Raw genomic sequence first — 25469 nt, 5'->3', positions numbered from 1 at the left:
TTTTTAAAATGTAAAATCCAACGCAGCTTAGAACCATCCAAACATTTGGTCGCAGGCAGTCAACAAGGTCAAAGGAAACATGAATAGGAATAAAGGTGAAGCGGTCACCATTTCAACATAGAATCCAATCTGAAGCTATCAGGAAACCAGTCTGTTCCAGGGTTACAGGTTGAGAGTTCAGAATAAGGGATGTTCGCATAGAGACATGGCTGAGGTGGGAGAGTGAAACCTGACCGCTACTGCACAAGGAGCATCAATTAAAACAAGACTGGGCTGAGAAATACTTCTAAGGTTCTATGGCTGGAGTCCATCTGGGTGGAGGTGTGGTGCTGGTTTACTCAGGGGTCTGCAACCTGCAGCTCCGAGGGCCAAAAGTGTCTCTTTGGACCTTTAGGTATGGCTCCTAATAGTGGTTAAAGCTCTTAAAGAACCAGCTAAAGGTTTTAAATATGGGTTAATTTTATAGGCCCTTGTTTGAAGCAAAATTGTTGATTTTCTAAACAGAATGAAGATTTTTTTTGATCACTTTTATTTGTCTGGGCTCAGGGGAAAATGGCTCTTTGGATCTGAAAGGTTATAGAGACCTGAGCTAGTTGGACTTTATTGGGTTAAAGATGGACTGAAACCCTATAGGCAGTTGGTCCACATCTTTCAAGAAGATTGTTGGGGCTGGGTGATTTATTTCATTTGCAAAGAATCACGATTTTTAAGAAAATGCTAAATTCTGGTCCTGTTACATTTAACAAGACTATAAGACTAGTTTTTTCTTATTGCAGCACTTTAAGTTGCTTTAGTAGGTTTTAAGCGGGTTTGCTTTTACGAAAAAGGGAATAAACGTTCTAGTGTGCAGATCCATGCATGCAAGTCGAAGTAATCACTTCTCCAAAAGAAGATAACAGTGAAGTCCTGCAATAATACTTTGAAAGGAAAAAAAAAAACATATACCCTGGAGTGAAACATCATGGTTCTGCTTAGTGCAAAGGAAATCAAAATCGCAATATTGGTTAAAAATAACCACAATTTCGATTTTTGGCACAATCGTTCAACCCTAGTAGCCAGTAAGAGCCATAAAGAAGAAATAATGACATATCCCCCTACCCTTTACAGGAGATTCATGGTTAAGTAATGCATGGAATTGGTCCAAAGGTGTCAGTTCTTGCTGCTTCACACAGAGTTCATCATTAGCAGATCCAGATTCCCTAAATGGGAGGCTCTTTTTCTCACTGTTAGATGAAAATGATAACCTGAGTTCTGCACCAATAACCTGAGAAAACAGGATAACATGTCCTGAACATGTTTACTATGTTCAGACCCACTGCTTAGTAAACAGAACACCTACAGCTGTGAGGGAGGCACACAACCATAAAGGAATCAAAAGTAAACTTATGCTGTCGTATAGAGCCAAAAACATGTTTGAAGTCATCCTGTTTCTCTATATTTGGCTCCAGATAAGCTCCTTAAACTTTTATTTTTATCTGTCAGAATGTGATCGTTTTATTTGTACGGTTTACGACTCATTAACACATCGAAAAGTGTCATTTTAGCACATTCAGAGTGTAATTTAACACTGTTAATTAAATAAAGCATTTTCCCCCCACAGGTCCAATCAGGCAATAGTGGATGACATTCACCATGGCAACAGTGAATCATTTGGGGCGGAGCCTCTGAGAGAGCTGCTGAAGCTGCTTCCAGAGAAAGAGGAGGTGAAACTGAGAAACATCCATCAGCCTCGTCAAACACAAACAACCTGACTTCCAGAAAACGTAGAAAGTCTGTGTTTCATCTGTAAATGTGTGTGAGCAGTGATGATGGAATAACTCTGGGTTTGTTCTGCTGAAGGTGAAGAAGCTGAAGGCGTACCGAGGCGACGTCTCTAAGCTCTCATTGGCCGATTCCTTCATCTATCTGCTGACTCAGCTGCCCAGGTGAGCTTGTATTATTTTTACTTTATCAAATTAAAATTAGTAGAAAAGAGGGACGAGCTTAAAAGGCAACAACTTTAAAATGATTTGACGTTGCTCACATGCTGGACTCTTAATGAGAGGAAATGTATGAGTTCATGTCATTTTAAAGTTGATTAGTCGTTTAAAGCTGTTTCAAGTTGCAGAAAACAGCTTCGGATACATATATGATGCACACAAACTTCACCTAATGCAGGGCTCGATGTTAAACACTGGCCGATCTCACAGGGCAAGTAGTTTTTATTGTTGGGAGAGTACAAAAATTTCATTGCATTTTCCCGCCGGGCACGTGCAATGATCGCAAAAAAAATTATTTATCAATCAAAATTACTTTGAAATCACCGACATTCGACCCAGAAGCGTTGCCGGCGCCATTTTTGTTGTTTTGTACACATTCTCGCGTGATTTGAAAAAGCCGCGTGATTTTCCGCCAGATGGTGTGATTTTTGTCCGGAATTGGCGCGAATCAGACACATTTTTTTCAACTTGACGGCTAAAAAACAACCACAAGGGAAAAAAATGTAAGTACAGTAACACCCCCACCCCCACATAACCTTAGATTAAAGGGTTTAGGAAAATTGACAAAATTGTATTCCATGCGCACAGTTTAAATATTTCTATCATGTGGCAGTCTTCTGTACAGTGATGCAGGTCATACTGTATATTAAAAATGTTCATTAAATTTTTCTCTCTTAGACATTGGAGAGGTGCATTTAAATGTTATAGAACTAAACATGTTAGATTGGCGACCTGCTATGTTATTATTATTGTCTTGTTGATGCATTTATTTTGTCAGGGAACACTAATTCTGAGTCAGTTAAAAATCGGGGAATTCTGAAATTATGTAAAACTGTGGAAACCCTGAATAAAATAACTATGTATAATGATTCTCTAGAAAAGTCACAATATATTAATAGTATTATCTTGTATAAACCGTGACTCTAAAATAAAAGTTATTAATTTGTGACATTGACTTCTGTCTTGTGATTTATCTTAAGATTTTAACCTGTCAAGTTTTTTTTAGATTTTTAACATTACAGTTTATATTTTTCCAAGCACACAACAGTTTAAAGCAAAGTTTAGTTTGAATAGAATGTGCAGGAAGGATTGAAAAGCATGTTAACACGGTAATGTAGGCTTGAGTTCATTATCTGACGCATGCATTTACACACCAGGAACCTGGAAACTTAAAAAATACTAAATTACAAAAAACATATAAAAAACAAACATGTTTCATTGATATATATACAAAAATGAATATTAGGAACTATATTTATCAAACATTTTACTGGGCAAGTAAAAACTGTTTCTGGGCAAATGAAGTGTGAAAGCCACTTGCCCTTTGGGCAAGTGGTAAAAATCCTTAACGTCAACCCCTGTAATGTAAATACGCTGCTGTTTTTTAATATTGGTAAAGCTTACGAGTGCATTTTAAAAACACATGGAGGAAAATTTACCTTTTTTTTCCCTTCCAATGTTCTTTTCTGCATGTTATAGATGTCTTTGCAGAGGGTCTGGTCCTGTTTTGTATTAGCATCATTCATGTTTGATGCTAATCCATGGGTGCACCTTGAACATTTACAATGTATTTTTACATGTTTGCTACCATATGGAGCTGTTAAGACTGGAAAAAAACTGGTTTATAAAATTTAAAATATACATTAAGATATATATATGAAAAAATCTTTACATTAAGAATTTTGAATATTTCAAATATTTATTATTTTTGGAATACTGGACTGCTGAACCCTAAATGCACCAGGGAGCGTTATCACAGATCTTTCCTCCCAGCAGCTTTAAGACTCTATAACCATCACTGTTCCCAACAAGCTATATAAATTGTTACATTCTTTAAACAGTTTCTATCTTAGTCTCATAAATAACACGCTGCTGTCATTTTGCACGCCTCTGATGTTGCTGCTATTTCAAATATCCATTACTGTAAAAATGTCCATGGCTGTATATTGATTATTTTATTCTCTAGGCGCACAGTTTTATATTGTTATAACACTCTACAGTAGAGTATTTTAATGTTTGTCTATTTTTCAATATTATTTTTGCTGCTTTAAACACAGAATGTCTCCATTATGGGACAATAAATGGATTTTCTGTTCTATTCTTTTCTATTTTACTCTATTTTCTATTCCATGATGGGTATTTAGCTAAACGTATTAAGCATTTGATCACTAATCGAGAAAATGTGCATTTATGAAACAGAATAGAAATATAGTTTATTGTCTGCAGAGGTTCAGGTGTATCAGCAGCAAAGTGTCAGGCTGATGGAAGCAAGCAGATAAAGATGAAGCAAGCAGGAACAGGGCTGCATCATTTCAGGAAAAACCCGTTTGTGATAAAGACAATTTCCATTCAGGCAAGGCAAGTTTATTTATAAAGTACATTTCAGTACGAAGACAATCCACAGGGCTTTACGTGAATTAAACAGTCAAATAGAAGCAAAATAAAAGCAAATAAAGATAAAAAAACATGATAAACGCAGTTAGTAAAACAAATAACAAAGTTGGACCACAACCTTAAACTAATAATCCCTCAGTTAGCAGTTTAAATTCAACAGCCAGCTCTGAAAGAATAGGTTTTTAATTTAGACTTAAAGGGAAGCCATATTTAAATGTGAAATCATTCTGGCTTAAACATGTATATAAATGTACTCTTTATCAGATGGTATTGTCCCAAAAGTTAGAAAATTTCTATTTAAAAAAAAATCCTGTCTTAAAATCAGTTTTTTTTTTCATTATCTTAAGCAGACCAGTTAGTTATACGTCAGCTTGTACGCCTACATTTGGCCAATCACATATCAAATGTCAGCTGTCAATCAAATTTTCTCAGTCATAGCATCTTGATTCATATGTTGCAGCTAATATACGCAAAGGTTGAAGCAAGAAATCATAATCATTTCTTTTCCCATTGAGTTGCGTCCCAGTGTTCACTGGGATGGACGTCTGTGTCTTCAGCAGGCGTAGAGCTAACAGAACTGGCAGTGTTGCGAGGCAAGGGCTCAAACATGTACGGCTGTAAGCCTTCTACACCAAACCAAGCTTCTGCCGCCCTGGCGTCCTCTTCCACAACATCTTCGTCCCCGCTTTCCTCCTCTAAATAAAAAATGGATGACGGAGGAGACTCCTCCACGACCTCCGACACTAAACTCTCCTCCTCTTGCATGTTTCCGCTGTCCATAGCGTTCCTTGACAGTGTCGTTGCTAAGTCACCAATTCAGTGCTACTTGGTCCCAATGGAATTTCCCATTGGGAACCTACTAGCACTATGCTAACTGGTTAGCAAGATGCTTCCGAGAAACCAGCCAAAACATCCCGCCCCCTTGATAATCAACCAATCACATTCACTTTAATCACTGTGTAAAGTCGTGCGCCACTCGGGAGAATTCGGAACTGCAGCCGGTGGAACAGCCGCTTCCCTACGACTTTAAAAAAACTCAAACTAAACAAAATTCTCCTGACTCCTGCTGTTCTCCATGATTTAACTTGACTTTAACCTGAACCAGACGACGTCATAATGTCCTACCAAATATTACATCCTCTGCAGGTGTCCTGTTTTACAAACTGTAAAGTGTATCAATATAGATATTGATATCTCTATATCTCTATATATGTATATATAAAGCAGGTTTATTGTGCACTTGAACCCTGAGCTGCTCCACAGGAAAACCTTCCTGCCCCCATCATTGACTTAAAGTCTGCATTTCTCTCTAGTTACTCTGTCCGCATTGAGTCCATGCTGTTAAAGGAAGAGTTCCCTGGTGCCTGTGAAGCCATGAAACAAGATTTAAAAACTCTTCGCTCTGCTGCCAAAGGTAACAAACATTTTATACAGTATAATAAACTATGGAAAAGATACAACTCTGCCTTTTTTTGTTTTTCTGCTCTTGGTCTCACTTTATTCTTTTCAACCTTGTTGATCAACTCAGGTTGATTCTTTACTTTTCCAAACACAAAACATGTAAGAAAAAATAGCAGAAAATCAAAACAAATATAATCTTTTTTCTTTATCATGATGAATATGAGGTTTTTATGAATGGAGGTTTATAAAACACAAAAAGAAAATGTTGCTCCAGAAATTATTGGATGTCATTTTAAAAAAGCAGCCAACATTTAAAGAAAACCTTCTATAAAAACCAGAGCTATGCTGAAGCCTCTTCAGATTCGGTGCAGATGTGCAGAAGGAGACGTCAGCCTCGTCTCTTCACACAATAAAAACTAACACATTGATTATTTTTAGCAGTGTGTGTGTGAATCTCTAACTAACCCTCCATATGCTTACGCTCTTAACACATCCCACCCTCAGAAACTCTCTTTCTCTTCTCTAATGACACGTTTCCTCCCCTCCTTTGTGTTTTTTTTCTCATCTAGAATTAATGTGCTGTAAGGAGCTCCACGCTGTTCTGCACTTGGTGCTGCAGGCCGGAAACATCCTCAACGCTGTGAGTGGGGAATCAGCAACAATTCATTTTTAATCTGAGAGGAAACAATAGCTGAAACAAGGGGGGGGAAAGATAAGCGTTGTACTCTTAACCTATTTAATTGAATTTAAAACCAGTTGAGAAGTTGATTCCGGTTTGTTTCCGGCTGCATACGGTGCAGCGATCATCAAGGTCGACCGCTGAGAGCTCCCTGCAGCTCGAGATGGAGGGCGGCCTGCTGGTCTGAAAATAAAAAAAAAATAAGAGGAACAGATGTTCACTTATTTGAAGCATCATCAGGGAGAGCTAGACTAAAACTGTATAATTATCCCTTATTGTTCACATTGTCAAACTGGAAACTTCCCCTTTCATAGGCAAATTACACAGAAACCATGATGACAGCAGCAGAAAGCTTTCATTTCATACGAGGCTCCTTTAAAAACATGTTTATAATCTGAACCTTCAGCACTCCTCTGGTCCAGAACAGCTGATTGTTCTGACCCGGCTTTCATTTATGGGGGGTGGCCACCGCTACCCTGTGCCACCCCACTGACCAGTATAAACCCTCCCATTATGCACAGCCAGCAACGTAACATTAAAAATCACACAATAAACCAAGGTATGATTAGGTTTTTATTGAAGTCTTTATGATTTCTACAGGTAGGGTTACCACAATAGCAGATTCAAACCCTAAAATTATGGCTTTTAGTCTCAGTGTGCCACCACAAGGTTTTTAGTGGCCCCATCTGGCCCCCCCTATGAAATATTTCAGGAGGCGCCACTGTTTATCGTACATTAAAATACTAAAATCAATAGACAGCATGTTAATATATTGCAACAATACAGGACGGAAATAGACAGTGATGGAACAAAAACAACAATATATAAGAAATAAAAATAAGAGTTTTCTCTATTGTTACTTAAGAATAAAAAAACTTAATTTAATGTATTTAAATCTATAAATAAAAATCTGAAATGTGTGGCTTTCACCTTTATCCAGACCCCTGTACTCTAATAACCCCAAATAAAACCCTGTTCAGCCTGTTTCCATCCAGAGTCACATGATTTAGTCCAGCGTACATTCAGCTGTTCTGGATTTGGACTCAGATGTTTTTTATAAGAACAATACTGTTCAGGAACGAAATTTAAAGCAGGTTTCAAAACGATATAAGATTTGAGCATCTCCCGGTGCTCTGTTCAATCCCTCATCTGAAAGTTAAAATAATTAATACATTGAAATTGAAGTTTGTGGCCTACATGGGAGAAGTCATGAGAGAAGATAAGATAACCATCCTGACAGTAGAACAAGGCGATGGCAGCATTATGCTGAGGGGATCCTTTGCTGTTCTTCTGTTTGTACGTATTTTTGGCTTCATTGCGTCTTCGTGTTACTAACTGCTGTGTGTTTTTGTTCTGCAGGGAGGTTCTGCAGGAGACGCTGTGGGCTTTAAGCTGTCCTCCCTTCTGTCTCTTGCAGACACCAAGTCCAACAAACCGGGGATGAACCTGCTGCACTTTGTGGCTCTGGTCAGTAACCTGGATCTGTTTGTGAGGATTGATTTTGGGACAAAATTCTACACCTTGTCTTTATTGTTGAACTTTTCACCTTCTGTATTTATTTTTGTGCCTTTATTTAAATGCTTGGTCGGTGGATTTATGCAAAACAAAAAAAATGTGTTAATTACTGCCTCATGTTTCCGTCTGGCTTCAGTTTAAGTGAAGTTAAAGTTTTTTCTTTTGTTTATAAAAATAAAACCCTTTTAAGAAACATTAGAATGATCAACCTATTACATTAAGTTTTCCTTTTTCCACTTACGTTTTTCAAGAACTTAAAGCACAGAAGAAAAACCTTGAAAAAATGCAGAAAAATAACAGCAAGAAAGGAAAACAACAGCTTTGATGACACAAAAAAGTGGAAATCCACAAAGGCCACAGATTTTATTTATTTTATTTTTATTTAACCTTTATTTTACCATTAAGTCCCTTGAGATAAAATCTCTTTTTCGAGGGAGACCTGGCCAAGAGGCAGCAGTACAGTAAGACATATAAGAACATCATAAACTAGACTCTAGAATATCAGTTACAATTCTCTGTGCAAGCGGTTTTCAATAGTGATTTAAAATGCTGTAGAGGAATAAGAGTCCGTAATTGCAGGGAGTTTTGAATATTGTGCCACGACCATGGTGCTGCATAGGAAAATGATGTTTTGCCAAGATCTGTGTTGATCCTGGGAATAGTGTGCACAATAGACTAATTTTACGCAGGCAAAAGAAACAATGTTTATTTATTTGTCTAGTTTATTTTCTCCTCAGGCAAGCAAACAAAAAAACACAAACATTTCCTCCATGTTTCTCTTGCGCTGGTAAAAAAAAAACCATACGCCCACCCAGATGCATGCTGGTCCCACTATTGACAGCCTATTTATAAAAAAATAATTCACCAAAATTAATCATAACTAACCAAAAACAAAGGAATATGACTAAATAACCAAAAAACATAATCGCATAACAGATATCAAACAATTAAGTAAAATAAACTTAGCTAGATTATGCACAAAAACAAAAAACATTTTTAATTATTAACAAAAAATAATTGGCCCCTACAAAACAAGAACGTACACCTGAAACATTCACTCAGTTAATCAAGCCTAATGGAGAGACTGGAAACAAAAACATAAGAGAAAGCGCAGCAGCATCTTTTTATTAAAATCAATCACAGATTTGTATCTGATCCATTTAACTCTGTTCCATAAAGTTTACCTTTATAGTTGTTAACCAAATCTCCAAAATAAGTGGGAATCAATCCTGTTCTGGCTTAGCAGTTGGACTCCACCTCCTTGTCATCACTTTCTTACTAGCTACTAAAATAGCCTGAAGCAATGGAAATCATTTCTAGATTTAACCTCTGAAGCCTGAGCTCAGCTCAGATTTATAAAGCTGCCTTATATTCTACTTCCAAACACCTCGTCTGATACTTTATTAAAACCTTTATTTACCTGAAGTTTAATATATTTAAATCTGTTTGGATTATTCTACTGTAGCTGAAGTTCAGAGTCCATCTTTAATTGAAATTATTTATGTTTTTGTTTTTTGTTTTTTTACCTCAGGAAGCTCAGAAAAAAGACAAACATCTGCTGGAGTTTCCTCTGAAACTTCCTAACATCCAGGCTGCATCCAGGTGAGACACGACTTTATCTTCATACAGTAAACACCACAGATAAACAAATTAAGCTTTATAATTATGCCCAGCTGGGGAACAACTCATCATGTCTGATAAATGGACAATATCTATCAGAAATATGAGAAATTTCTTATAACTTGCGAAACAGCGCCTCCTGTTGACTTTGGTTGGTAAAGATATTCCCGCCCCAAAGCCGAATCCAGCACCAGCCTTTGAACGAGACTCAAATATTTAAGTTTAAATAGAATAAATGAATATTTTTTCATCAGGATCTCTTTTGAAACGCTGGAAGCTGAACTGCAGCTGCTGACGTCTCGCACGCGCTCAGTAGAGGAGAGCATCCAGAAGGAGACAGAGCTGCTGCAGCAGCTGGACAGCTTCCTGCAGGTAACATTTACTCATAGACACATTTTAGACTTCCTGATGATTCATTTCTCAGCAACCCAGAAAGAAGGTAAAACTGTCTGAAACATTTACATATAATTTCTCTAACAGTCTCATGTGTAAGTTCACATTTAACTAATTTCTATTTAATTAAATTGTCAATGAAATTCTAAGCAATATAAAAAAAAAGTCACTTCATTTGTTAGAAGGTAACAAAAAAGTGGAAAAATACGGAGAGAAGTGTGATGGGAGAAAATATGTTTTAATCTACTCTTAGCTATGACTTTAAGTATTGTCTTCACTTAAAAGAATGAATTTATTGAAGATGAATAAGTTAAAGCTTAAAAAAAAACCATGAGATTAACGAGCTCCCGCCGTCCGGCCGTGTCACAGAGCGCCACGATGTCCCTGTGTTCGCTGCGCGGCAGCCAGCAGCAGCTGAAGAAGGAAGGCAGAGAGCTGGTGGACTTCTTCTGTGAGGACAGGGACACCTTCAGGCTGGACGACTGCTTCAGCATCTTCCACACCTTCTGCACCAAATTCACAAACGCTGTCAAGGTTTGGTCAAAACCCCGCTCAGACATAAACTTTATTAAATGTTGAAATCACTATTTCAAAAAGAGATGCAAGACTAATTTTATTTTATTACCTCTCATTGTGTTGATTTTAGATCAGACATTTTTTTATTTTATAGCATCACTTGCAGTAAGTAAGTTTTAAATAGAGGAGTTGGTTTGGTGTCATTTTTTTGTTTGTTCTTGAAGGAGAACAAAGAGAGGGAGGCAAAAGAAGCAGCTTGTCGTCAGCGAATGCGCGAGGAGGAGCTGAAGCGACACTCTTGGTCTGGAGGAGAGGAGGTATGTGGAAACACAGACATTACTCTTTACAGCAAAGTCCGAAGAGTCCTGGTCTGATCGTAAACTGCTGCTATGGTCCGATTTTAGGTATCTGGAGCCTTCGGCTCACGCTGCCGCAGTGAGACAGACATGTCAGCTGCAGCGACCAGGGATGAGGCTGGACTTCTGCTCGACCTCCTGACAAGGTCCCGCTCCTCTCTGAATACCAACCACATCAGTCGGGGACGCTCGGGGAACTTCCAGCGAAGCCGTAGGTCTCCTTCCAGCTCACCGTCTCTGGCTGCAGAGCGAGACCTGAGCGCACTGTTGGAGAAGTCCAACGACCTCAGAGTTCCTCGGCAGAGAGGCAAGGAGGACACGAGGAAAACCTCCCCATCAGCCTCCTCTAAACACGAGCTTCGGAGTTTAGGACTCTCTCCTTCTAAAGTATTGACTGTCTCGCCAACGCACTTAGCGATCCCCTCTAGCAGGATCGAAGAAAACACCAACGATACGGACATAATTTACCTGAGCATTGATAGTAAGACAGAAATGAACAAAGAAGAAATTCCAATCAAACCTACCTCTGATTCAAAACAGGAATCTGAGCTCCATGACAACGGGAGAAGCCAACTTGTTCCTGGTTTTAAGGGTCAGGAGACTGGTTGGAGGATTAAATGTGATGATCAGATTTCCAGCGGACAGAGCAGCGGTGCTGCTAAAGGAAACATGTCTGTGGTTTTGGAGAAATGTACCCTGGTACCTGAGCTAAAAGTGTTTGACAGTACCACCACCCAGACGGGCCGCGATGAAGACCACTGTACCAACCATCGCACCATGACTACACGCCTGGAGGAAGAGGGGGTAGACAAACTGCAAAATGACGAGAAGAAATCCTCAAGAGCACCAAAAGAGAAGACAGAGGAGCAAGAAATCAAGGTGATCGTCTGGTGTGTGACTGGTGTGTGTGAAGCAACTGGTGAAAATGCACAACCAGACACCCATGGAGAAGGACTGCATGGTGAAAACCAACAAACGTCCTCGATAACGGCCAATCAGGAGTGTTCAGACGCTCAGCTGGACTGTAAAGGCACAGAGTCGGTCCCAATCAGCAGCCAGCCCGTCTCCCACTTCAACAACCCTGATTCTTCCCCTGGATTGCATCCTGTAAAACCTGCATCAGCCGAACCAGAACCACAGGCAACAAAGGCTTCCCCAGCCAGTGGGGACCCCGCATCAACCTTTGATGGTCTGGTGTCACCCAGTCCAGGTTCTCCTACTGCAGAGGCACCGGCGAAAGATCAGAAAACAGACAATCCAGAGACAGAGGAGGAGAAATCAACCAATGCGGTACCTTGCTCAGAGAACAAATCTGATAATAGAAGCACAAACAGGAAGACCTTGAAACAAAAGACAGCAGAAGATTCTTCCACTGGTGGTAAAACAAAAAGAACAAACTCAGCCAAACTCTCCACCAAGAAGTTGCCGAACTCCAACTCTGGAAGCACTGGGATGAAACCATCAAACACAACCTCCACAGGTGGGAGATCTGTCCGTACTCTCACCAGCTCTGAGGACCAGAGCATGAGACGAGTTGTACCCATTACAAGGATGAACCCCGGTTCTTCATCCAGAGACAGAAAGGATGAAAAGCCAGGAGTTTACACGCGGGGGTCCTCCAGAACCGCAGCACACTCTGGTCCAAACATCTCCACCCTCAACAGCTCATCCACCCGTCGGGGAGAGAGGCCCAGAACTGCTCCGTCAACCCAGCGTCCGAGCACCACTAAGACACCAGAGTCCAAAGATCTGAGAGAGCAGAACCAGGACTCACAGGGGAGGCCGCCTGTCCGGAAACCCTTAACGAAACCCAAAACTCAAACAGAGGAGAAAATGTGTCTCTCCAAGCTCCGGGCACTCAATCAGGCTGGAAATAGGGGCAGTGTCAGCGCTCCTGTCACGCCTTTGCACAAATCAAGATCCCCTTCATCGTCAGTGCTTCCTGGTTTTACCCGAAGCACAGCATCCTCTTCTTTCAGAAGGACAAAACCTCCTCTTGGGGCTCCTCATTCCTCCAACAGTAGTTCCCCTAAAGCCGCCCCCAACACTTCCTCCGCTCCCTCGGCTGCTTCTTCATCCCCTTTTACCAAAACAGCCTCTTCCAGATCAAAAGATCCCAACGTGTCCTCCTCGTCCTCTTTAAGGAGGTCTCACAGCAACAGATCACCTGCTCCATCTCCCCGACACGGCTCCCTGGCGCCCTCTAAAGGCCACAGACGAAAAGACAGTGGGAGCCTCTCTGACAAGTCAACCCATTCCAAAGAGTCGACCAAAGCCAGCAGACCCAGCTGGAGATAACAGATGGAAACATTAAGTCTCTGATTCTGGAAGCTCAAAGTAAACTACAGAGTCCAGAGGATTCATCCTGAATCTAAAACACCTACCTTGTTATTTCAGGATGAGGAACTTCTCTAATGAGCTGTTTATTATGGGTGCAAGGATGTAAACATTGAAAAACGCTAAATGTGTTGATCATGTGCTTTAAAAGGTCAACAGAGAACACATTCAGAGAGGGAGACTAAGCTATTGTCAGATCTGTGTGAAATGTTTATATATGCATAAAATATTATGGGGTTGCACAATGGAACAGTTAGTAACACTGTTTGCAGTAAGAAGTCCCTGGGTCTAGATATGGACCCCGGGGTCTTTCTGCTTCTTCTCCTGTACAGGCATGAGTTCCCTCCAGGTTCTATGGCTTCTCTCAACAGTCCAAAAACACGACTGTTAGGGGAATTCTCTCTAAATTACTGGATGGATGGATGGATGGATGGATGGATGGATGGATGGATGGATGGATGGATGGATGGATGGATGGATGGATGGATGGATGGATGGATGGATGGATGGATGGATGGATGGATGAGGTATTATTCGATTAATTGATTGAAACACTAATCATGAATGTGATTTTTGTTTTGTTTTTAAAAGCTGGTTGGTTGCAAAGTTCAAGGCAAACTTATGAGATCCAGTAATTAATCTCTGACTGCTATATTGTCAGTCAGAAAAATGCTGATTAATGTCACTATCAACATTTGTGGGAACTGGTGGTCTAGTGGTTAGGATATAGCGCTTGAAATGCTCAGTTTCTGAGTTTGAGCCCCCACTCCCACAGACTGACACTCTGGGTCTCTGATCACAGACCCTTAACCCCACACTGCTCCCCTGGCATCCTGCAGCTTAGGATTGGGAATTGATAAGATTTTCACGATTCTGATTCCCTTATCGATTCTGTGAAACGATTCGATTCTCTTATCGATTCTGTGAAACGATTAACTTGGTAAGTCCACAGGGACATTTGTCTACCTTCGCCTGGAACATTCTATTTCTGCCTGCCTCTGCGAAAACAGAAGGCAGTGAACTGCGAGCCTCTGCGCCAGCCAGACTACCCGTCTCATCACAGTCATCTAAATCTAATGGAGAAGGGATCTGTTTAATGAAAAAGCATTACTGTACAATTTCGGGAAATAAACTCATCTCCTCCTGATTTAAATAAACGATCATCACCTTTCTCTCGCTCTCTGAACTGCGGAGCAACTTCGTAGCATGTTTAATAACCCCAAAGAGAGGTAGGAAACTGGTTTATTTCCAGAAATTGCATATGCTTTACTAGGAATCACATTAAGCAGAGCCAGGGATATAAAACTAGCTACTTACCACCAGAGTTGCCTTCCATGCTGGTCGTAACTTTAGCTTCTGTCCGAAAGCATAAAAAAAACATGGAATTCGTTAAAATGTATGCTATGTTGTGTGTGCAGGTGTTTCTGCATGTTGGATGTATTTCCTCCCGATGTAATTGCCACTTTGCAATTATTGCAAAGCTCCTTGTTGTCATCTTTCTCTTCCTTAAAATGAAGCCAAACTTTCCATCGCTTTGACCACTTTTGTTTTGCTTTTCTAGACTTACACCTGGTCACGTCGTACTTGCTTACTGAATGCCGTGTGCGTAACTTGCGTGAAAATTTTTACGTAAGTTGTGCTGCCCAGCACTAGGCTCTGGTGCGGCTTGGAATCGATAAGAGAATCGTTAAGCGAGCTGCCAAACGGTGCCATGGAATTGGAACTTACAGAAACGTGTGTTTCAATTCCAATTTTCGATTCCCATCCCTACTGCTGCTAGCCAAGGGGAGAAATTTAAATGCAGAGGTAAATTTCTCCAATGTGAGATAAAAAGTCAAAGTCAATAAAAAGTTCAATTATTAATTTGTCTGTATGGGAGCGCTGTTTTGCTTTTTAAAACATGTTGATATGATCCTGCAGTGTTTAATATCTGTTTCATTTTGTCTCAATAAACCAAAAGCAATCTTTCCTTATTTGGGTAGTTTACTTTGCATCTTGCCTGTTTTGAGAGAGAATTTTTGCGCACCTTTATTAGCATTACAACTTTATTCAGACTCTCTTCAATTCAATTCAGTTTATTTATATGGCACTAGTTCACAACACATGGCACTTTATAGAGACAATTCAACCAGATCATACATTCAGATTGTTTTCTAATGAAAACCAGTTGATTGCATCGACTCGTTGGTTCATCAGCAACCCTTCACACCAAGCGTGCATGTAGCATGCTTGGCCCCATGTTAACCATCTAGAAAAAGTTCACTTTCTATTTTCAGGTCCTGACTAAATTCCATAAAAGTTTACCATCACAGAGGAACAAAGCACCTCCCCGCTCCAGCCGGTGAACAATACCTCCTTAACGACCGACCTTTAACAATCCTAGACAGGTTTCAGGTATTACAGGAGACAATCCCCCCCTTTAACGACCGACCTTCAGAATCATAGACAGGTTTCAGATATTACAGGCTAACAATGGAACCAAACGACCCACTCATCGGTTTCCATTTGCATGTTTCCAACCAATACAAGGCCTTGTCTATATATAGACTCAAACTCACTGCGGATCCAGACATTTGAATTGAGAAAGCTTCCTAGAGAGGTTGCGAAACGTCTTCAAATCTTGGAAGCCAAGTCCAGTGGATTGTTTTTTAAACTTTTACGGAATGACTATGACCTGGATGACTGAGAACCTTCATCAGCGTCCTGACTAAAGAGTCTGATTGGACGATCCTACTTTGAGATAGAGTGGGAAGGTACCAACACCCAGGCCTTGGCCTATAAGAGCATCACAAGATCCGGAAGCTCCATACAAAACTTGTTTCAATTCAGTTCAGTTTATTTCTATAGCGGCAAATCACAACACATGTCATCTCGAGGCACTTTACAGTTCAACCAGATCCTACAGTCAAATTGATTCACAATTTTCTATTTAAGGAAAACCAGTTGATTGCATCGACTCATTGACTTCAATGCAATCCCTCACACTAAGCATGCTTGTAGCGACAGTGGAGAGGAAAAACTCCCTTTTAACAGGAAGAAACCTCCAGCAGAACCAGGCTCAGTGTGAGCGGCCATCTGCTGAGGCTGACTGGGGTTCAAGGAGACAGAAGCAGAGATACAAAAAGCAGCTGTAAAAGGCGGCCCCGTCCAGGAAACACACAGCCAGGCCGACGAGCTCCGAGCCAGCTCCCATGTCAGAGGATGAAGGGAGCACATCCAGCCAATCACAGTCAGAGAAACAGGACTATAATGGAAAAAAGGCAAATCTCCAACATCTATAAACAAAGTTGTTGATGGCACAGCTGATATTTATATAGGAACAGATGAGGCAAGGCTTCATCTGTTTAAATTTACCCTAAGGAGGTTTGGTTATTATCATGATCTTAAATCGAGATTATTTTAAAAAAACTTTTTTCCTAAAGCACTTCTCTTGTTTGAAAGATAAAAATAAGATGTTAGCTTACATTTGCTCAATCAGAAAGGAGAACGTTTTTAGGTTTACACAGAAGAATAAATAGTTAGCATAGAGGTGACAGGAGGCAACAATGTACAAGAAATCTAATAAAACTATAAAATGTATTTTATTTTTAGTACTACAAATAGATAAAAAAAAGAAAAACCTTTTATTCTTTTTTAGTGATAAAAGGGATAAAAAGAAGGCAAGAGGTTAATTAGGAACCCCAATTTCTGGTTTTAATTTCAGAGAAGTCAGTGATTCTGAGCTATTTTCTCTTTTTAAATAGGAATGACCACAGATCAGCTTTAAAGAGCTTTTGAGTTTCCAGCCTTTGAGAGCAAGATGGGACATTACCAGGAACCGCGATGCTGTCAGGATGCAGTTTGTCTAAGTTAACAAGCCAAGAAACTGGTCTATTTTATCACCACAGTATCATTCTCCGAATATGACATAGTTTTTAGGTTCTTTATCAGATCAGAAAGATACACTTCACTGTTTTTTGTTTTTGTTTGTTTTTTTCTAGCTGTTGGTCTTACTATTTTCATGCTAAACAAATTATCAGGCAAAGTTTTTTGAAACTAAACCTAAAGATCACAGATAATCGTCTAGATTCCTAACTAAAGCAAGACGAATGAGAGTTAAGAAGCCATCCTTAACTAAGGAATTTAATCAGCCCCTTAGCAAAAAGTAGTATACTTGAAGTACACTAAATTGGGACATTTTATAACTTTACTATGTGTTTAAAATGTGTTTACTAAAGTATACTTTAGTAAACACATTTTATACTTCTCATTGTAAGTCAAGTACACTTGACTATACTATTGTTAACCCTTTAAAGCCCAATCCAAGAATAAAACGAAACAGAATTTTGTTTTTGGTTTGAAGTCCTTATTTGGCCTTTTAACAAAAATATGTAAAAAGAAAAAACAGAAATAAATTTTTGATAATAATAATTTATTACTATGTGATAAGTCCAGATTATTTTTTGTGTAGTCTTCTACTGGCTGTTATCAGGTATATCTGATTTTGTACAATAGGATTTTGAGCAAAGTTTTTACCATTAAATTATGCAAAAGGTGTCAGACGCAAAACATTTCAGAAACCGAATGTATCAAATACGATACATTTGGCATTACAGGGTTAAGTATATGAAATATAGTTTAGAATAAGTAAACTCTAAGTGCACTGCCTGATATTTTAAATTAGTGCACTTTTAGTATACTTGAATAAACTACTCAGCCGGTAAACACTTAAATTACTACCTAGTAGGTAGAAAAATATATATGCTACAATCTTTGGAATATTTCCCATGAATGTGAGAAAACTGCTAATTTTTCTAGAATGTCTTTCAGCATAATCAGTTATTGGGAATATTCGTTGTTGGTAAATTTATATTTTTTTCTGTCAACTAAACCTTTGCAAACACTGTCATCATTACTAAGGAGGTAACAGCATTTATTTGATATAAAGTACCCTTACTGGATATAGTGATTTATTCTAAAACGTTCATAAATGACATTTTTAAAGCCATTTATAAAAATAATAATTATTGAGGAGTACAAAGAAGAAAACAACTTTTTCAACAATATGTATTCTTAAATTACTTAAAATAGATACTTTAAAATAGATAGATGTTAATTTGCCTCGTGGATCAAGCCTGAATACATCTATCTTCTTTGTAAATTTATATGTTTAACAATTAAGAACATGAAGGTTATGTTTTTGTCCATTGTGAAACTACGGCCGATAGGGGGCACTAATGATCCACGCCCATGTTTTACACCGGACGTATATTCATGACGTACCGGATGTGGAATTTTGAATCGTATCAACCGCTGAGCTGCAGCGTTGATATTCATCTGAGAAACCAGCAGCATCTGCATGAACCGACAGCTGAAGGAGAAACAACGATCCTATAAAACCTGCGAATTTCGGTAAAGTTTGGAAATGATCTATTTTCTCTGTTCCATCCGGTAAAACCGACAGAAAAGGGACCTAGTTGCATTTATAGATTTTCTCTCAGAGCTCATACTGTGTTGTTTTTTTTATTCTGGGGTCTAAAATGAGAAGAAATGCTTCAATCTGGCGTTAATTTCCTGAGGTTTTATCATCAACGTTTAATGTTTTTTTTATAATTGCAGATGTGTTGCTAAGTAGGCTTTTCCAACTTTTTTTTTTTATCATTTCAATGATTTTTTTCATTACTTTAATATCTCGGGTCACGTGACTCGTCCTTTTAAGTGTGTGATATCCTTCGTGGTTTTTTCAATAACGATTCGTTTTTATAGAAAACAGAAATTATTTCCCCGTTTTTCCTTAAAAATAACTTATTTTTCTCTTTAATGAAAAAAAAAAGTTCTATTTAAAAAAAAAATTATAGGAATCGAGCTAGCAGACCTAGAAGAGGATTAGGGCCACTGAAAAAAAATAGAAAAAAAGTTTAAAGATTTTAACATTTTATTTCAGTGTAATATGAGGAAAAAAGTCAGGATTTCTGACTTTAATCTCAGGATTCTGACTTTATTCTCACAACTCTGGCTATTTTTCTCAAAATTCTGGCTAATTTTCTCACAATTCTGACTTTAATCTCACAATTCTGACTTTAATCTCACAATTCTGACTTTAATCTCACAATTCTGACTTTAATTTCACAATTCTGACTTTAATCTCAGAATTCTGACTCTAATCTCAGAATTCTGACTATTTTTTTCACAATTCTGACTTTAATCTCACAATTCTGACTTTAATCTCAGAATTCTGACTCTAATCTCAGAATTCTGACTCTAATCTCAGAATTCTGACTCTAATCTCAGAATTCTGACTCTAATCTCAGAATTCTGACTATTTTTCTCCTCTCAATTCTGACTTTAATTTCACAATTCTGACTCTAATCTCAGAATTCTGACTCTAATCTCAGAATTCTGACTATTTTTCTCCTCTCAATTCTGACTTTAATTTCACAATTCTGACTCTAATCTCAGAATTCTGACTCTAATCTCAGAATTCTGACTCTAATCTCAGAATTCTGACTCTAATCTCAGAATTCTGACTCTAATCTCAGAATTCTGACTCTAATCTCAGAATTCTGACTATTTTTCTCCTCTCAATTCTGACTTTAATTTCACAATTCTGACTCTAATCTCAGAATTCTGACTCTAATCTCAGAATTCTGACTATTTTTCTCTCAATTCTGACTTTAATTTCACAATTCTGGCTATTTTTCTCTCAATTCTGACTCTAATCTCAGAATTCTGACTCTAATCTCAGAATTCTGACTCTAATCTCAGAATTCTGACTATTTTACTCTCAATTCTGACTCTAATCTCAGAATTCTGACTCTAATCTCAGAATTCTGACTATTTTTCTCTCAATTCTGACTTTAATTTCACAATTCTGACTATTTTACTCTCAATTCTGACTCTGATCTCAGAATTCTGACTCTAATCTCAGAATTCTGACTCTAATCTCAGAATTCTGACTCTAATCTCAGAATTCTGACTATTTTTCTCCTCTCAATTCTGACTTTAATTTCACAATTCTGACTCTAATCTCAGAATTCCGACTCTAATCTCAGAATTCTGACTATTTTTCTCTCAATTCTGACTTTAATTTCACAATTCTGACTATTTTTCTCTCAATTCTGACTCTAATCTCAGAATTCTGACTCTAATCTCAGAATTCTGACTATTTTTCTCTCAATTCTGACTTTAATTTCACAATTCTGACTATTTTTCTCTCAATTCTGACTATTTTACTCTCAATTCTGACTCTAATCTCAGAATTCTGACTCTAATCTCAGAATTCTGACTATTTTTCTCTCAATTCTGACTATTTTTCTCAGAATTCCGACTCAGCTCCACTGACAAAAATGTGAGTTGTTTGGCCAGTAACACGCTGGTGGAAAAATACGGAATTAGGCAACTGTTTACATGTCCGAGCGGTCCACGCTAATACTATTTGATTAATCGAAGTCTCTAAACAGACATGGCTACGGCTTGATGCCAACATGTTTGTTATCTGTCAGAATTCAATCAGAATTCTGAGAAAAAAGCCAATATTCCGCCTTTTTTCCCATATTAAACTGAAATAATCTTCCGTAGCTACTTCAGTGGACAGCTGCCTTCATAAAGAAGTGCAGTTCAAGAAATAATTCCGGATAAAATTACTTCTAGACTCTGAAAATCTGTACAAACAAGTTGCAAAGTAATTTATTCCTAAAAACCGTAACAGACTATTAGCAGGTTGTACCGTCATTAAAGTCAGTTTACTGCCCAGCCAGTTTATCGTGTTAAGGATCACATATAGATGGAAACCTAATCTTTTTAAATCTGAAAGAAAAACTGGATGGTTTAAACCAGGGGATTACCAATAAAACAAATAAACATATAAAGGATAAAGAAAATCATCAACCAGTAAAGTGTCTTTCACTCACCTGTTATCAATTGATAGCAGATTATCAGGCTTTGCTGAACTGCAATCATCTGAATCAGGTTTGCTGAAGCTCAAACATCCAAAACATGCAGAGCAGGCTGCCTTGAGGACCAGGGTTGAAAAACACTGGGCTAATTAGTATCACGTGTGGCCTGGTCCCGGAAGCTCCGGTTGGCTTTACCATGTTAACAGGAGAAGTGGCGCAAGTGAAGTTAGACGCTGCCGTCGGATATGCAGTAATTTATAAATGTTTTAAATCAGGTTAGGTCTGGATTAGCCAGCAGCTGGGTCCAGATCCAGACCGCGGGCGCTAATCTGGAACGAGGGAAACAAAGCCCACTTTGCAACTTGTCATTTTGCTGTGATAAACACGAATAAAGCAGTAAATCTGTTTCTTTTTTTTCCCACTTATCTACAGTTTGCATAGGACTATCTGCTGAAGACGGCATTTAAAACAAACCAGGCTGAAATGGCACCTGGCAAGCTAAAACTGGACGAGGAAACCATCTCCTGCTCCATCTGTCTGGAGCCACTGAAGAACCCGGTGACCATTCCCTGTGGACACAGCTACTGCATGAACTGTATTGAAGACCACTGGGATACTGATGGTCAGAAGAAGACCTACAGCTGCCCTCAGTGCAGGAAACAGTTCAAACGAAGGCCTGTTCTGGAGAAAAACTTCATGTTAGCTGATTTACTGGAGGATCTGAATATGATTGGACTCCAGGCTGCAGCAGCTGATCACTGCTATGCTGGACCTGAAGATGTGGCCTGTGATGTCTGCACTGGGAGGAAGAGGAAAGCTGTCAAGTCCTGCCTGGTCTGTTTTGCTTCCTATTGTGAGAATCACCTCCAGCCTCACTATGATGCTGCACCATTACAGAAGCACAGGCTGGTGGACCCATCCAAACATCTCCAGGAGAACATCTGCTCCAGTCATGATGAGGTGATGAAGATCTACTGCCGTAGCGATCAGCAGTGTATCTGTTATCACTGCTTAATGGATGAACATAAAGATCATGAAACAGTCCCAGCTGCAGCAGAAAGGACTGAGAAGCAGAAGGAGCTCCAGGAGAGACGACAACAAATCCAGCGGAGAATCCAGGACCAGGAGAAAGATATGAAGATGCTTCAACAGGAGGTGGAGGCCATCGATGCCTCTGCTGATAAAGAAGTAGAAGACAGTGAGAAGATCTTCATGGATGTGGTTCGTTTCATCCAGAAAAGAAGCTCTGTAATGAAGCAGCGCATCAGATTCCTGCAGGACACTGAAGTGAGTCGAGTTAAAAAGTTTCAGAAGAAGCTGGAGCAGGAGATCACTGAGCTGAAGAGGAAAGAAGCTGAGCTGGAGAAGCTCATAAAAACAGAGGATCACACCCAGTTTCTCCAGAACTACCCCTCACTGTCAGCACTCAGTGAGTCTACACACTCATCCAGCATCAATTATCGTCCTCGTAATTACATTAAGGAAGTGACAGCAATTGTGTCAGACCTCAGATACAACATGCGGTTCTTCCTGACAGACACAGAGGCAAACCTCTCAGCGGAAGCCACTGAAGTGAACGCTTTCGTTTTCCGAGCCTCCTTATTAAAGTTTTCCACCCAAGTTACAGGGGATCCAAACACAGCGAACAACAAAGTGCTTCTCCTCTCCCCTTACACTGAAGCTAAATATCTGAAACAGGAGCAGAGATATCCCAGCCATCCTGACAGGTTTACCTATTTCGCTCAGCTCCTGAGCAAAGAGGATCTGATTGATCGCCATTACTGGGAGGTGGAGTGGAGCGGCAGTGGGGTTTCTGTTGCAGCGGCGTACAAAAACATCAGAAGAGCCGGTGCAGAAGCCGAATGCGTATTTGGGTACAACCCGCAGTCCTGGATGCTCAGCTGCACCGTAAACGGATACAAATTTTATCACGATAGGAAAGAAATTGCGGTTCCAGGTCCAGTTTCCTCCAGAATAGGAGTGTTTCTGGATCACGGAGCAGGTACTCTGTCTTTCTACAGCGTCTCTGAAACCATGACTCTCCTCCATAGAGTCCAGACCACATTCACTCAGCCTCTATATGCTGGGCTGAGGTTCTTCCCATCCATAGGAGATGCTGCTGAGTTTATCAAACCAGTTTAATGGGTTTTTTTTTGTTTACTTTTGATGCCTGTTAACTAGAATCACTAGTTCTATTGAAAAATACGAAATACGGATTTTCTTATTTTTTTGAGAATGTAACCATCTGTATGCAGTTGTTAACGTTCAACCTAAGAAATAAAGCTTTTACTTCTGAACCTACTGGTTTGTTATTTATGTTGAAAAGATGATAAAACCAATTGTTTTTAATAAACTAGATTTAGGAGAAGTAGATCTTCCTACATAAAAGACAAGCTGTGCCCAATGTTTCACAAATTCAAACTTTTTAGTATTTACCAAATAATGCCACATACAGGCGCGCTGGAAGCTGTTTCAAGCGAGGGGGGCTGATGGCTGGTTTGGAAAACACATGACGTCATTATGTTGAGGGCTGTGGCTGACGTTTTTAACATAATATTGTAGGCCTACATTTGTCGCCAAAAACTGCCATTTAAAATGCATCGGAACAAAGCATGAACATTTTAAACTTGATTTCTTCTCTTTTAATCATTCAAAACAAACAACAGCTCCCAATCAACAGGATCAGGAATACTTGAATGAAACATGGCCTAAATATTGCCTAAACTGAGCATTGAACGTCTTGAAAGTCAATTCGACTATGGATATGGGGAATAATTTCATATCTGAAACAAAAAACACACACACAAAAAAATAAAAAAAAATTAACTAATTTCATATTTTATCACTAAATAGCTTAATACAGACATAAAATTTAGTGATATGCAGCCTTATTCTAGCGTAGACTTCTTCAGCCACAGGACTAAGATGAATAGGCACATAAATAACGCTAAATGCGGCAATATAGGGGAATTAAAACATTTCTTACCTCGAAATAGTCAGAAATATGTTTCTGCTGCCTATTGCTAGCCATGCCTAAACGAATGTGAGGTGGCGGAAGCTTCCGGGGGAGTAGCCTAGTTTTTTATGAAATATTAAAATAATGAATCATTAGTTTATATCTTATACACAGCCCATCATTTTAATCCCATATCAAACACAGTCTTTTAAAAAATAAATACATAATTAATTTCATGTTTTTAAGTACAATATTATGTTACTCCACAGCCCCCCACCATGGGGGGCTGATGCTATGACGAGGGAGGCTGCAGCCCCCGCAGCACCCCCCTTCCCGTGCCACTGGCCACATAAGCCAATATGTTTGCTTGAATGATCATAAACTGACTTCTCTATAAAAATAGTTTAACTTTCTGTTTTTAGATAATAAGCAAATGTTTCTAGTGCTTAAGTTTGCTCTTTTTCTTAGTAATTGTTGGCAGAGCGAAGGTAAACTCTTCAGTGATGGACCTGATCTGTCAGGAGTCCCGACAGGACGGTGGAGCCGTTGTTGGCCACTAGATGGCGCCAAATAAACGCCATTCTTCAGCAGAGGAAAAAGCAACAGCCAATTAACCCTTTAAAGCCCGATCCAAGAATAAAACATACAGAAAATTACTTTTTTTTTTTTGGTTTGAATTCCTTATTTGGCCTTTTAACAAAAAATATGTAAAAAGAAAAAACAGAAATACATTTTTGATATTAATAAATTATTACTATGCGATAAGTCAAGATTATTTTTTGTGTAGTCTTCTACTGACCAAAGTTTTTACTATTAAATTATGCGAAAGGTGTCAGACGCAAAACATTTCAGAAACCGTATGTATCAAATATGATACATTTGGCATTACAGGGTTAAGTTTGCTCTTTTTCTTAGTAATTGTTGGCAGAGCGAAGGTAAACTCTTCAGTGATGGACCCGATCTGTCAGGAGTCACTACAGGACGGTGGAATCGTTGTTGGCCACTAGATGGCGCCAAATAAACGCCATTCTTCAGCAGATATAAAGCAGCAGCCAATTAAAAAGTTGATAATTTGCTTGATAATACATGTTAAACTTATCAGATTCTAATGCCCAGCAATTAAATTTTTCGTTCCAATTTCATTCCAGTGGGAGTGAGTTTACCACTGAGGAGTGGCGGCCTAGTGGCTAGAGCATAGAGCTTGGAATCCAGAGGTTGCCACTCTGGCTCTCTGAGCAAAGATCCTTACTCCACGCTGCTCCCCGGCCGCCGCACAATGGCAGCCCGCTGATCCTTGGCTTTAATTTGATGAAAAATGTACTTCTTAAGGAACTCTAAATGAATCAGATCAAAGTGGAAATTCTTTCATAGAATTCAGATACATGCTATTAGAACAATTTCTATAATTGAGCTGCTCAAGGTGGCTGTATGCTGGAGTAGCGTCAAAGT

The 25469-nt window shown here is 39.1% G+C and overlaps 2 protein-coding genes across 2 annotated transcripts in view; both read left to right on the top strand.

Annotated features, from left to right (window-relative positions):
- LOC119798669 (FH2 domain-containing protein 1-like) overlaps nt 1-14973 on the top strand; it is a 33567-nt gene extending 18594 nt beyond the window's left edge. Inside the window, exons 5-14 of the mRNA XM_038308229.1 lie at nt 1601-1703; nt 1840-1925; nt 5687-5787; nt 6344-6414; nt 7813-7920; nt 9500-9570; nt 9843-9960; nt 10351-10515; nt 10722-10814; nt 10902-14973. Of these exons, the coding sequence (XP_038164157.1) occupies nt 1601-1703; nt 1840-1925; nt 5687-5787; nt 6344-6414; nt 7813-7920; nt 9500-9570; nt 9843-9960; nt 10351-10515; nt 10722-10814; nt 10902-13151 (3166 nt within the window). The 3' untranslated portion in view covers nt 13152-14973. The remainder of the gene's footprint in view (nt 1-1600; nt 1704-1839; nt 1926-5686; nt 5788-6343; nt 6415-7812; nt 7921-9499; nt 9571-9842; nt 9961-10350; nt 10516-10721; nt 10815-10901) is intronic.
- Nucleotides 14974-18459: 3486 nt separating this feature from the next.
- LOC119798671 (E3 ubiquitin/ISG15 ligase TRIM25-like) lies at nt 18460-23361 on the top strand. Its single transcript, XM_038308231.1, has 2 exons — nt 18460-18581; nt 21497-23361. The coding sequence occupies exon 2, from the start codon at nt 21548-21550 to the stop codon at nt 23204-23206; it is 1659 nt and encodes a 552-aa protein (XP_038164159.1). The 5' UTR covers nt 18460-18581; nt 21497-21547; the 3' UTR covers nt 23207-23361.
- The last annotated feature ends 2108 nt before the right edge of the window (nt 23362-25469 follow it).

The sequence above is a fragment of the Cyprinodon tularosa genome, unplaced genomic scaffold (assembly GCF_016077235.1).
Source record: "Cyprinodon tularosa strain WSP-4 unplaced genomic scaffold, ASM1607723v1 ctg633, whole genome shotgun sequence".
In the NCBI taxonomy this organism is placed as follows: domain Eukaryota; kingdom Metazoa; phylum Chordata; class Actinopteri; order Cyprinodontiformes; family Cyprinodontidae; genus Cyprinodon; species Cyprinodon tularosa.
This window is presented reverse-complemented; position numbering and strand designations above follow the sequence as displayed.

Excerpts from the sequence above, each read along its gene's own strand:
- LOC119798671 (XM_038308231.1), top strand. The coding sequence starts at position 21,548 with ATGGCACCTGGCAAGCTAAAACTGGACGAGGAAACCATCTCCTGCTCC.